Here is a 12,855-nt window from a genome sequence, read left to right on the forward strand (position 1 = left end):
ATGGATTAAAAAAAAATTCATTCACTATACACTGATTGAATTTTTTACCATTTTTAGGGTTCCGTACCTCAAAAGAAAAAAAACGGAACCCTTATAGGCACGAATTAATAAACTAGTGGATGTGAAATGACTCCTATTTAGTATGAAAACCAGTGTCGCTAAACTCACACATTCATAGCCACGTTAAAATACGTCACACACTTACAAAATTGCTCTGATTCGTAGCAACTTTTCATACCAAAAGGTTATTACCGGTGGACATTTCTCGAACGAATATCAACTGTAGGCTACATGAGTGACGGTTTAAAATATAATGTCAAAGCTAGATGACATACGACTCTTTCATTATCTCATTCATCTCACAAAAGCTCGCTCAACGTTCACCTAATACAACTACTTGACACCAGATGGCGTTATTTTATATAATTTTAATATTACAGGCGAGAAAAGGGCTAAAAAACCAGTATAAGTAAGGTCTAATTACGCATGGTTTGTTACGGATCTCACGGTCACGTTACACTGGTCTTTTCGAGATCTCTACACGCCTGCGAGTAGCTAACCGTTGGAACTTCTTTCCATTCGACGATATAGGGAGGGGACAGTGTAATCGGAGTGTTTTATCGATATTTGTGTGTTCAGTTAGGTATTTATATTTAATTACCGTATGTTTTAACACATTTAGATGATACTTTATTTATGATTATAATATAGGTAGTGATAATCGTGATTGTATGAAAAATAATATGTAGTACAGTACAACAAATATCTAACTAGAAATTTGTTTCTTATTAATTGACCAACTAGGTTGTTAATGTGAACATTAAATATATCTTAAAGTCAAACAGATAAAATCATAGTTCTTTAAAGGTCTATTAACTCGGTATTGCTGTTATTTTGTAATCACAAATCTGCAATTACTTACATACGTAAGTATTCGTCTTTAACAATATATTTACTTGTAGCAGCATTTAAGGCCAATCTAGACGGGACAACCTGATTAAATTGTCAAATTAATTGTATGGTGTGAAAGCATACATGAAACTGGCTCATCGATCCCACTTGATTTGATTGTAAGATTGTGACCTATCAAATCAGAAAGGGGGGCGGCAAAATTCCAATATTTGACGCTAGTTTGCGTGGTACGGAACACTTTTTATTAATTTAGTGAGCCCGAATGTCACTAATAATTACTAAATTAGTAACTAAGTTTTAGGCGTGTGGACGCTAGATGAGATGTATGGCAATTTTATCCCCAGAAATCTTTCTCTAAGAAATGCTCCTAGCAAATGGTGCTATATTTTTGCGGAAACTAATTTTCTTGCCCAGTAGCATTGATCCATTTATTTTTAATATCGGCATCTTGTGGTAACCGACAATAATTAATAATAAAGAAATAGAAAATATAAAACGTTTATTCATGGCACATTGCATGCATTGTACGCATAAGTGCATTAAGTACCTAGTCTAATTATATAAACGATGAAAATATGATGGATGTAAAAAACAAAAACGTATGTAAAAGAATACGAAGGTTTGAAAGGTTGCCATGAAATTACCCCGACTTAACTTAGTGCTTGATGACCAGAGCTGCCATATTTACTAAGACATTGATTATCCCAAATAATAATTAGAAACGTGTCTAAAATAATAATTTATTACCGAACCAAACATCAAACTTGAAATATCGTAACTTTAACTTTATCGATATAAATATCGACATTGCGCAGCATCTGAGTAGCGAAGTTATTTGACATTTAGGATAGCGAATATTCCAGATCAACGTAAAGAATAGTGACAAAGGATTGTGAACTCTAAGTTCTAACTGATAAAATATAGATTTACTTAACGAACATTCGTAAATAATGCAAAATAAACAGATTTTTCGTATTTATCGGATTATATTTAAATAAATAACCACCGGTGATAGGAAATACCTCCACGTGAAAGATTTTTTAAACCGCTGTGATTTCTGCAGCTTAATACTGCACAATACGGCATTTTAAATTTAATTATCAATTTTTGTTAAGACGAGCGTACGTAAGACGTGAATGTCATTCGAGCATGAAGTTTACACAACAACTGAGCATAGTCTGTGCATAAAGTGAGTCGGTCGCTACTAACTGTCGGATAGACGGGAACGCCCACTTGCCATCTCCATCCTACTCCGTGCTTATAGGATCACTCTTGCGTCTGTCTGTCTGTCTGTCCGTTTGTCACAGCCTATTTTCTCCGAAACTACTGGACCAATTAAGTTTAAATTTGGTATACATATGTACGTTTGTGACCCAAAGACGGACATGTAACGCAAACAAATGAATTTTAAACATGGGGGCCACTTTTGGGGGGTAAATGAAAAAATTAAAAAATAAAGTTTTTCAGACTATATCGTGTTATATATCAAATGAAAGAGCTCATTATGAGAATCTCAAATATATTTTATTTATAATTTTAGGATAAATAATTTAGAATTATTCAAGAAAATAGGCAGAAAAATGACCATTCCCCCCTTTATCTCCGAAACTACTGGGTCTAAAATTTAAAAAAAAACTAAACAAAATAGATATTTACCTATAGATACCAGGAAACCTATTAGAAATTGCAGTCAAGCGAGAGTCGGACTTAATTACTTAGTTTTCGATCCGACCCCTACGGGCTTTTTAAAGACATAAATGATACATTATTTAAATTGTGTAATGTACGGAACCCTTGGAACGCGAGTCCGACTCGCACTTGGCCGGTTTTAAACATTATCTATATGTAATATAATATTTTACTACACTGTTGTTGAATATTCTATGGTTTAGGTTATGGTAGGTTAGGTTAGGAACTAGAATACGGTATGATGATACATTTAGCGATTGAATTTCATTGAGCCATTAATCTATAAACCGTCAAAAGTCAAAGGCTTTAATAAAAGAAAAGCAAAAATGCACTTGGAATTGGCGCTGCAATATCTGGACGGGTTTTTAAAACGCAGCACTGCTTTTAAGCCAATCGCCGATATGGAATTAACGTCCCGGGATGTCATTCCTATCGCTTAAGCCACGGACAAGTGTCTTAAATTACTTTTAACAAGTATTATACTTATAGTATAAGTATATATAATACTTGTTACGTCTCAAAAGGTCTCGTGACACTGGTTATACTAAGAACTGAAATAGACTGTCAATGGGAGTTCACTGTCAGCTCAGCCTCTCTTGCGACATTTGAACTTTAGCTTTACCAATGGATTTACTTAAACAAGGAACAATTCGTGGTGAACGTAGTTTCTGACATTGCTAAGCTTTTTTAAAGGTGTAAGCTTAATGCGGCTACATTAACGCGCGTGTCCTAATTTCTTCATGTCACGTCTCTAAATATAATAATTATAATACTGCGTAAATGTAGACATTCATGTCCTAAAACTTTTTTGCAACATTTGTGCTTCGTACGGAAGCAATGAAGCAACTATGTGTCAATCACCCTAATCAACACTCGGCCATTATAGTAATATGATCATCGTATTATGATTGATGACTGTTCCTCAAGAAATCGAAAGTTAGTTTGTAATCTGGTTTTTCAGTATGAGTTTACGATAATTATGTTAAGGATAAAGCTAGGTATACCTAAATACTAAACATGACATATATTGGTCCATGTATTATACCATTAAGTATGTCCAACGCGACGAATTAGCGATGTGACAATAGCACATATCATGTGTGTCAATAACACATGCGTACATTTACGCAGTGAAAGCCGAGGAAAAATGAGACAATGCTGCTATTTATTATCGGGCATTTTCGAAACTGCGCGGACGCGGCGGTACCTTTTACACAATACCAATAATAATTGACTACTGGATACCTGTTTAGTATGTATTTTTTAAAGCGTCTGATAATTACAAGCCCTGATTATTTGAACGTATATTGAACTAAATAATTTTATTAGATAAATTTTATTAAATAGTGTTAGAAAACGGGTCATTCCAGAAATAAGCGTTACAAAACGGTATGTCTAGTAGACATGGTTTTTCGTCGAAAGATTATCGGGGCATTATTATACATTTCTTAATTTTTTTTGTGCTTTTAAAACTAAGATAACATATACCTACTTCGTTACCGCAATATCTGTGTCGTCAATATGTGTACAGAGCACATTACAAAAAAAATATGACTGTATCTTTAACAATTTAATCTTATGAAATAAAACTATTAACTATTAATATTAATATTTAATTTCATGAGTAACTATCGCGGTAACCGAAGATTTATTAATTTAATCTTACTTTGGCATAAATTTTTTAAGCTTTCCTTTCGCCATACACAATGTTTACATAAAACCCATATTTTTTTTTATGAAATAGGAGGCAAACGAGCAGACGGATCACCTGATGGTAAGCGATTACCGCCGCCCATGGACACCCACAACACCAGAGGGGTTGTAAGTGCGTTGCCGGCCTTTAAGATGGGAGTACGCTCTTTTCTCGAAGGTTTGAAGGTCATATCGGTCCGGAAATACCGCAGGCGACAGTTCATTCCACAGTTTAGCTGTGCGAGGCAGGAAGTTTCTAGAGAAACGCACAGTTGAGGACTGCCAACCATCTAAGTGGTGAGGATGGTAATGTTATCGCGTAGGGCGATGGCGAAAAGAAGCGGCAGGTATTAATCCGAACAATTCCTCGGAGCACTCCCCGTTATACACGCGATAGAAAATGCAGAGCGAGGCCACATCTCTACGCAGCGCCAAGGAGTCAAGCCGTTCCGAAATACGCTGGCAGTCGACAATTCGAGTCGCTCTTCGTTGGATGCGGTCCAGAGGGAGAAGCTGGTATTGGGGTGCCCCTGCCCATAGATGAGAGCAGTATTCCATGTGTGGGCGAACCTGCGCTTTATACAGCTGTAGGCGGTGGGCCGGCGTGAAATACTGTCTCGATCTGTTGAGCACACCGAGCTTTTTTGAGGCTAATTTGGCCTTACCCTCTAAATGGCCGCGGAACTGAACTTCACCCGAAATGTCGACGCCGAGGATTCCAATGCTGGCTGCGGCAGTCAGGGGAGTGCTCTGAAAACGAGGTGACACGACAAACTCTAACTTTTTTGCGGTAAACGCGCAAACCTGTGTCTTGGCAGGGTTAAAACGGACTAAGTTTAGTCGACCCCATTCAGAGATTTCTTTTAGGGAAGTCTCAATTTCAGACACAAGTTTGTTCCGGCTCTCGATGACGTTTTCCCGAGAGATATTGGTGCGGCCGGTGTAAGAGGCATCACCCGTACTATCATAAGCATAACAATGAATTCCGCTGAAGGAATAGCGTGGGTGATAGCACACAGCCTTGAGGGACACCAGCATTCACAGACATGAAGTCTGAGCATTCACCGTCAACTACGACCTTCTGTCTGCTAGAAAGCTACTGACCCATACACATAATCTCTCGGGAAGCCCATAAGACGGTAGCTTCGAAAGAAGTGCTTTGTGCCAGACGCGATCGAAGGCCTTCGCTATATCCAAACTAACAGCCAATGGCCAGCCCTTTGTCTCGATCGCCTGTGCCCAACGATGTGTCAGGTAGACTAGAAGATCACCAGCCGAGCGGCCTCTACGGAAACCGTATTGTCGGTCACTAAGCAACTGGTGGTCCTCTAGGTACCGAAGGAGCTGGCAGTTGATAATGGACTCCATTATCTTCGAGAAAAGGGAGGTTATAGCTATTGGCCTGTAGTTGGATGGATTTGAGCGGTCGCCTTTTTTAGGGATCGGGTGCACCAAAGCTGACTTCCACGAGGTCAAAAATTTTACAGTTCCGAACAACTGACAGGCCGATATCGTCCGGCGTACTGATAGTCAGTGGGCCCCTTAAAAATTAATAATAATTACCTACCACTAAAATGCACGAATGATATACATAATACAGTCGAGTCTAAAATAAAACAACATGAGTCACACTAACTAAAAAAATGTACTGTGACTGTAAATGACGCGATATTTTTTACCGTATTAAAAGAAAATTACGATGGACATTAAAACACTTTGGCACTTTAATATCCGTTGAGAAAATCGAATCTTTTCAACGGCCGTAATGGCGGCCGGCAAAAATTCGACCTTCATAAAATACTTGCAGTAAACTTGTCTCACAGAATAGATATCAAAAGAAAATTCACTACACGTTGCTAATGGGTACTCGTACATGTAGTGGGAATATTTGTCTATTAAATGTAAAAAAAATAGTTCTACCTATAATTATTTCTACCTAAATATGTTCGTTGACTAGGTGCATGAAGTCGCGTTAGATTGATTTAAAAAATGGCACAAGCATTTTGTATTTATTTGAAAATTGTCGTTAGCTTTTCTGTTGTTAAACAATATTTACATATGGGTATGGTAGTGTATGGTAAAAATAAAATATAAATTATTTTTACACTGCTAATACAAGTATTGACATCCAAGGGTAATAGTTCGAATATAATAAAATCACCACCCGCGTCCGGAGCTTGGAAACACGCCGGTGACAGATGTTCACTGTTCAGTGCGTGCAGCACCGCGCCGATAGTTCCGACTCGAAGTTTGCTGCCAGTTGTACTCGTAAACTATTATGGCTAACTCCCTCAACTTTTTCCGATAAAGTCAAGCAAACTTCCGTTTCAGATTTTACGATAGTTCTAAGTGGAACCGATAAATGAAAAGATTTATGTTTATTAATTTTCTTAAGAGAGTTTATAGCATCCAATCCCTTTACTCCTCCATATAAAAGCGTTTTACTTATCTCCTCTCCGTCAGATCTTCACATAACATTTTACAATGACTCGTTTACGCTACGAGCTGTTCGGCTGTGGAACGCCATACTCATACTGTTAGACATTAAATGTGCAAAAATAAGCTTTGAAAACCTACTGAGGAATCATTACTTGTCCCTTCCTTAATGTGCTGCTGATGTGTATTTTTTTTTATACCTAGTCGGTGGCAAACAAGCATACGGCCCGCCTGATGGTAAGTAGTCACCGTAGCCTTTGGATGCCTGCAATACCCTGTATCAATACTAATATTATAAATGCGAAAGTCTGTCTGTCTGTCTATCTGTCTGTCTGTCTGTCTGTCTGTCTGTGTGTTCCCTCTTCACGCTTAAACCGCTGAATCGATTTAGATGAAATTTGGCATAGAGATAGGTTGAGTCCCTGAGAAGGACATAGGATAGTTTTTATCCCGAAAATCATCCCTTAAAAAAGTAAAAAGCGGGGTGGAATTGAGATAATTAATGAAGTGTCTGCTATAATATGCTCAAATTGAATAATTGCTATAAGATTTTCTCCAGGCGCTATTCTTACTCTAGCTGGGGTTACTAAGTCCACGCAGACGAAGTCGCGGGCAAAAGCTAGTATATTATGAATGTGTATTTATTTGTATCAATCATATATTTTACTATTTGATTTGGATGTATTGATATACCTAACATGTACCCTGTATAAAACCTTATTTTATGGAAGAGATCGCTCACAGATAAGACCACCTGTTGCTAGCTTTACCTACATTGTAAATCTATTTCGTTTTCTTTTGTGGTGCAATAAATAATACTAACTTACTTTAAATTATTATATTCCTTATAAGATTGCTTAATCTATGAGCCTTAATTAATTTAAAATTAATTTAGCGTGTTCCGCTATTTATTTTCGCAACAACTTATCTCAGACAATAGTGAGAAGACTTCGCAGGGAACAATGCCAGATAGGAGATAACCTAATAGCAGAATGAGGCTGATTAGAGTATTAAAAGATGATCTACTCGTACTACTTATATGATGGCTTATGTAACATCTAAATATGTTACATTAAAATACGGTTGGGTCAAAGATGATAAGAATTTGTATATTTATTTTTGTGTATTTCCTAATTTTTTCGACGACTTTTAAGAAAGGATTATGGTTAGAAATTTAATATTTTAATTGAAATTTAAAACTATTAAGAAGTTGCCACCACCAGCACTTTAGCGCTTTGACAATAAAAGCGTGTTTAGATATTTGTGAGCACCTTGGCCGCTCCCATATATCTAATGGCGACTGTACTAAGTAAAATGTTTATTAATAAAGAAAAACATAAACAAATAAAGAATATTGTCAGCAATAGCCGTAAGTAATTTTGCAGTGATAAATCGCGTTTTATACACATATATATATGTTTTCTTGTTCCCCCTGCGTACGGGATTTTATTTCGTTAATCAGGAGATAGTCATAATTATTTGGGCTAAAGTATAATAACATACCTAATTTATAGTACGAATAATGTCAAACGAATGGGTCAAAGAGCTTACGACTTCATTTCCACGAGAAATGAAGTGTGTGTAGCCGTGTGCGATACAGTAGCACTGGATAGCCCACGAAGCTTGGAGGTCCTGCCTGGGTTTAAATCCTGGTATGAGCATTTATTTGTATGATGAGAACAAATGTTATTACTGAGCTATGAATGATTTAATTTTCTAAATAAATAAGTTTATATATATTATATTATATCATTGTCTTATTAGGTCCTCAAAAAATAAAGGCATTGAAAATGAACAAAAGTAAGGTACCGATTTATTTAGCCATCATCACAATGGCTAATGCCTACGTCTAGTTTTATCTCAGCAACGCTAGCCCTCTGCTAATTCTAATTGCGACATAATAAGATGATGAGGGCTACCGTTTTTGTGCTCACCAGTTGGCGCCACTGTAGTGTAGGTCCAGAAAAACAGATCTCAAAATTCTTCTATGCTTATTTTTATAAAATCAATACGTTCTAATATACACAAAGGTATTTTAACGTTTAACTAAATATGCAATTTTTTTAACCTGTTTAATTTTGCATATATTTTAGTTGGCACTTGTTTTAAACCACTAATATTTATTGAGCTGTATCTATTGAGTACCATGATTAATCAGAGATGGACAAAGATTTACCACAATTATGAATAAGGAGTGAAAATTCCCGATAAAAATGCTTGAAACCTCCAAAACTTATATGCATTTGACATTTTGAAAGACCTCCATCTACACTAGCGCCCCTAGCGGCGAAATTAAACGCGGTAGCCCTCATAGCAAATGATTTCCCTAAGTAATATTACACTGTTTATTTTTCTACATAACAAATGATCTTGCTAATAGTTATTAACGACTGTGGTCTATGAACACGTCTGGCTGTAACCGCGGAATAGAAAGAACATTGCATTGTAGCAATTCGTGTCAAACCCGGGCTTTCTCTGCGAATCCGGTGATTAGGAACATCAATAATGGCAACCAATTTTACGATGTGTAATAAAAACGCCGTGTGTAAGTTAATAGAAAACGGATAGAGGAAACCATCATTGGACAGTAGCGATCAAATCAGCTTATAAAACGTCAAAACGATTAATTGTGACTATGAAGGTGACGGTCCCGTCACAATGAATACACCTACCATAAAATCATGTGCATCTGTTGGACACACGCACACAAGCATGACAGCCAAGCATGTAAAAAAAGTCACCGTCGTAGGTATGCATTAGAAAAAACAACATGAATGTGAGAATGGCATAAGTACATATTCCGCCTAAACGGTGTGAATGATTACTTAATTTCATAGGCATTTCTATAATTATTAGGATTCAACAATATGTTGTAACTGTGATTTACATCGACCGACGTTAAGTGCAACAATAAATATTTTAAATAAAATTCATAAGAATTCATTCGGATTGGCAAGCATATTTGGCCCAGTGCCTAATGTCGCACGGCTTCCATATTTGCTTCGAACTTTGCCTCCGGTTCTATTTCCTGTATGTAATATACCTACTGACAAGTACAGGGCAGATGTCGTGTCGAGGCAAATTTTGCATATCCGCTGGCATAAAGTACTGGCTAGTTGTGACGAAATCTAGGACACAAAAGTGAAAGGGCGAACTGAGGACATAAGCCGTTGCAAATAAAGTCGCAGGTCTAAGTCATAATGGGAAAGACAGGTATGCACGTTGAGGTGTGCATATTGTTAGAAGGATTTTTAGGTAACTATATTATATTTAAAAGGTATATTTTATTCTTGGTAGAATATGTACCTAACTATGATATTTTTAATTGGGTAAACACTCACCGCGCAATTAATTTCGACAACTCCGCGAGAATTGGTGATTCTGCATAAACACAAAGCAAGTTGAGAGTTATAGGAAAACTTTCTGGCAAAGTTAAATGATTACTAATGGAATAAAGCTGTGCTAGCCAGAAAAGGCGGTGACTTTGAAAACTGCACCAACATAATGCAACTAAAGATGAATTAGACAGTTAGTGTCAGAGAGGTTGGTAATTAAATATAATTATATTTGGGTGTTATTTAATCGATCTGCAAAATATTCCTATTTTGATGAACAAAAATATATATTTAGTCAGCCAAAATGTGTATTTGATCAGCAACTTAAGGTTAGCAAGTATTTCAAAATCAGTTCGCAATTAATGTGATAATGAGCTGCTCTAAATTGATTTGGTTGGCAAATTAATTATTTGATCGGCAGTAAGCGATCCACCATTAATCAAATTTTGTTAAGCAATCAGTGGGTAAGCGGATTATTTCATTTTGGATTACAATTTAACTGATCCGCAAAAATTTGTTCTAACTTAACCTAACCCACTTTTCTAGTAGCAGTTGGTTTCTGTAAAGGTCGCAGTTCTAACCTAACCTAACCCACTTTTCTAGTAGCAGTTTGTTTCTGTGAATGTCGCAGTTCTAACCTAACCAAACTTAATTACTTCCCATTATATTTTATATGTTTAGGTAGGTACTTATTATACGTACGTACGTATTTATTATATTTTTGTACAAGTTGAATAAATTTTACATTTGCAAGAAGTCTCAAGTGTTTACTCAGTGATGATGAACGCACAGCTGTAAAATTGTACTATAATACCATACCCGCTTTATTAATAAAATTTATTCATAAAATGGGTAGGCACTTTTGCAGCTCGCTATACGTAAAAGTAGCATTTTATTTCTGACCGTATTCTTGTCTGTATCGATCTTCTTGTCATTCTAATTGAGTATTTTACTTGCACCGTTAGCGTGGTTAAATTTGAAGCGCGCCGGCACGTGCGATCGCTGCCTGCAGTCGGGAGTGGAATGACACCTTAAGTGTAATTTAGCGAGAGCGAGGTAAAAATAAATCGTCGTTGTGGTCAGACAACATAACGTCCTAAAAAGTAACTAGGTAGCAACAATTTTAACATGATATTTGTTATGAAATTACGAGTACCTACTTAGGAACAGGCCAAAATCTGATGAAAAGATTCTTTGAAAATTTCGAATAATCCTTTAATTCAAACTTGATCCGATCCCGAAAGTAATTTTGAGATTCGACTAGATTAGATTAAAGATAAATTAGGTATTTTACAAGGGCACATGATAGTTTATTGCCCTGTCGACTTCTAGCTTTGCGTTGTTAAGTGGAAATCATGATACATGTACTGTCAGTTGTAAAGACTCCATAAACGTTTTTCTGGAAGGATCTGGGTCAGTAGTTGTCTGTACATTGTACGACAATCGAATTAATATCCTGTCGCATGTCCTATTCAAGATTTATATGGTTGATTTCCCGAAGCTGATAAGCCAAGGACTACCTATACATGTATATTGCAGGAAGCTAACGTTTGTCTAATTGCATATGCGACAAAATTAACACGCACAGTCGCACATGATGTTTAAATTCTGGTCTTGTATATTTATCGCAGCAAGTTTATCTCGGAAATCTTGGCCTCCAAGAACTAGTCAATTTATTAACCTCGACAGTTATAGAGTCCTTGTACAAAAATGCTTATATAGTTGGTCAAGCAAATCTTGTCAGTAGAAAAAGGCGCGAAATACAAATTTTCTATGGGACGATAACCCTTCGCTCCTACATTTTTCAAATTTGCCGCCTTTTTCTACTGACAAGATTTGCTTGACCCACTATAATTTACCTGTTTTCTAGCCGTCCTGTAAACGAGGTGACCCGGTAGAGCCTCTTCTTGCGTTTGCCGTTTGTCCTTGTTTTGTTCAGGCTCTTTTGTATCCTCCTGTTCTTTCACATTAGCTGCGTGAGCGAAGAGGATTATCGCTGGAACAACGAGATAAGAAATATTAATTTCGCGTATTGCCTTTTTGGATTTTTAAACCCACTGCGGTGTACGCTAAGTATGTACTAACAATTGTGAGCCCATGTAAAAAAATATATTTGACTTTGTGTAATGTAGTGATAACTCGATGAGGATAAAAGTTGATCTTTATTTCAATCAGAGGTTTAACGTCACACGTCACTCACACATCGTTGTGCGACTTATCATACGTCGCACAAACTTCTGAGTCTTCTGACTGTCAAGTTTCTTGTTGCGTTTATTAAGTACTAATATTTATGTAAGCCCGAGTTAGCTACGACGAAGTTAAGAACTAGACCGTTGTCAATCGAAATAATTTGTTGTTCGGCAATCCATTGTGCATCATCGTCGTCTTTTTGCTTTGTTAACATGGCCGATAAACTCTCGTGTTTCTAGATTCCGTTTGAGCACTGACTTGATATTTACTAGTCTTGCGAAAAACATAAAAAATCACACACACAAAACATACCTACTTTGTAATAAATATTAAGACATCTCTTAATAGTTACCTCTTTTCATACTCAATTCAGCTCCTTACATAAATTTACTGGTTCCGCAAGGTCTGCAAAAGAGATGAAATTCACGACAATCACGACCGAAGCAAGGTCCTCGAATACGTTTTTAATTATCTACTTTAATAAACACGGCTACAGAGGCTGGATTACGATCCTATTTTTTCTTGGATTTTCTTAGATTTGTTTATATTTGGACGAATATTACGGATTAACTTAACTTTCTCTTTAGCTTTTTTATACAAA

General features: G+C 36.6%; 1 protein-coding gene across 1 annotated transcript in view; it reads right to left on the bottom strand.

The window, feature by feature from the left end:
• LOC134755851 (transcription factor SPT20 homolog) overlaps positions 1-12,855 on the bottom strand; it is a 58,561-nt gene that overhangs the window by 5,316 nt on the left and 40,390 nt on the right. The window contains exon 2 of the mRNA XM_063692487.1: positions 11,924-12,060. Coding sequence (XP_063548557.1) covers positions 11,924-12,060 — 137 coding nt within the window. The remainder of the gene's footprint in view (positions 1-11,923; positions 12,061-12,855) is intronic.

This window comes from Cydia strobilella, chromosome 1 (genome assembly GCF_947568885.1).
Source record: "Cydia strobilella chromosome 1, ilCydStro3.1, whole genome shotgun sequence".
NCBI classification, from domain to species: domain Eukaryota; kingdom Metazoa; phylum Arthropoda; class Insecta; order Lepidoptera; family Tortricidae; genus Cydia; species Cydia strobilella.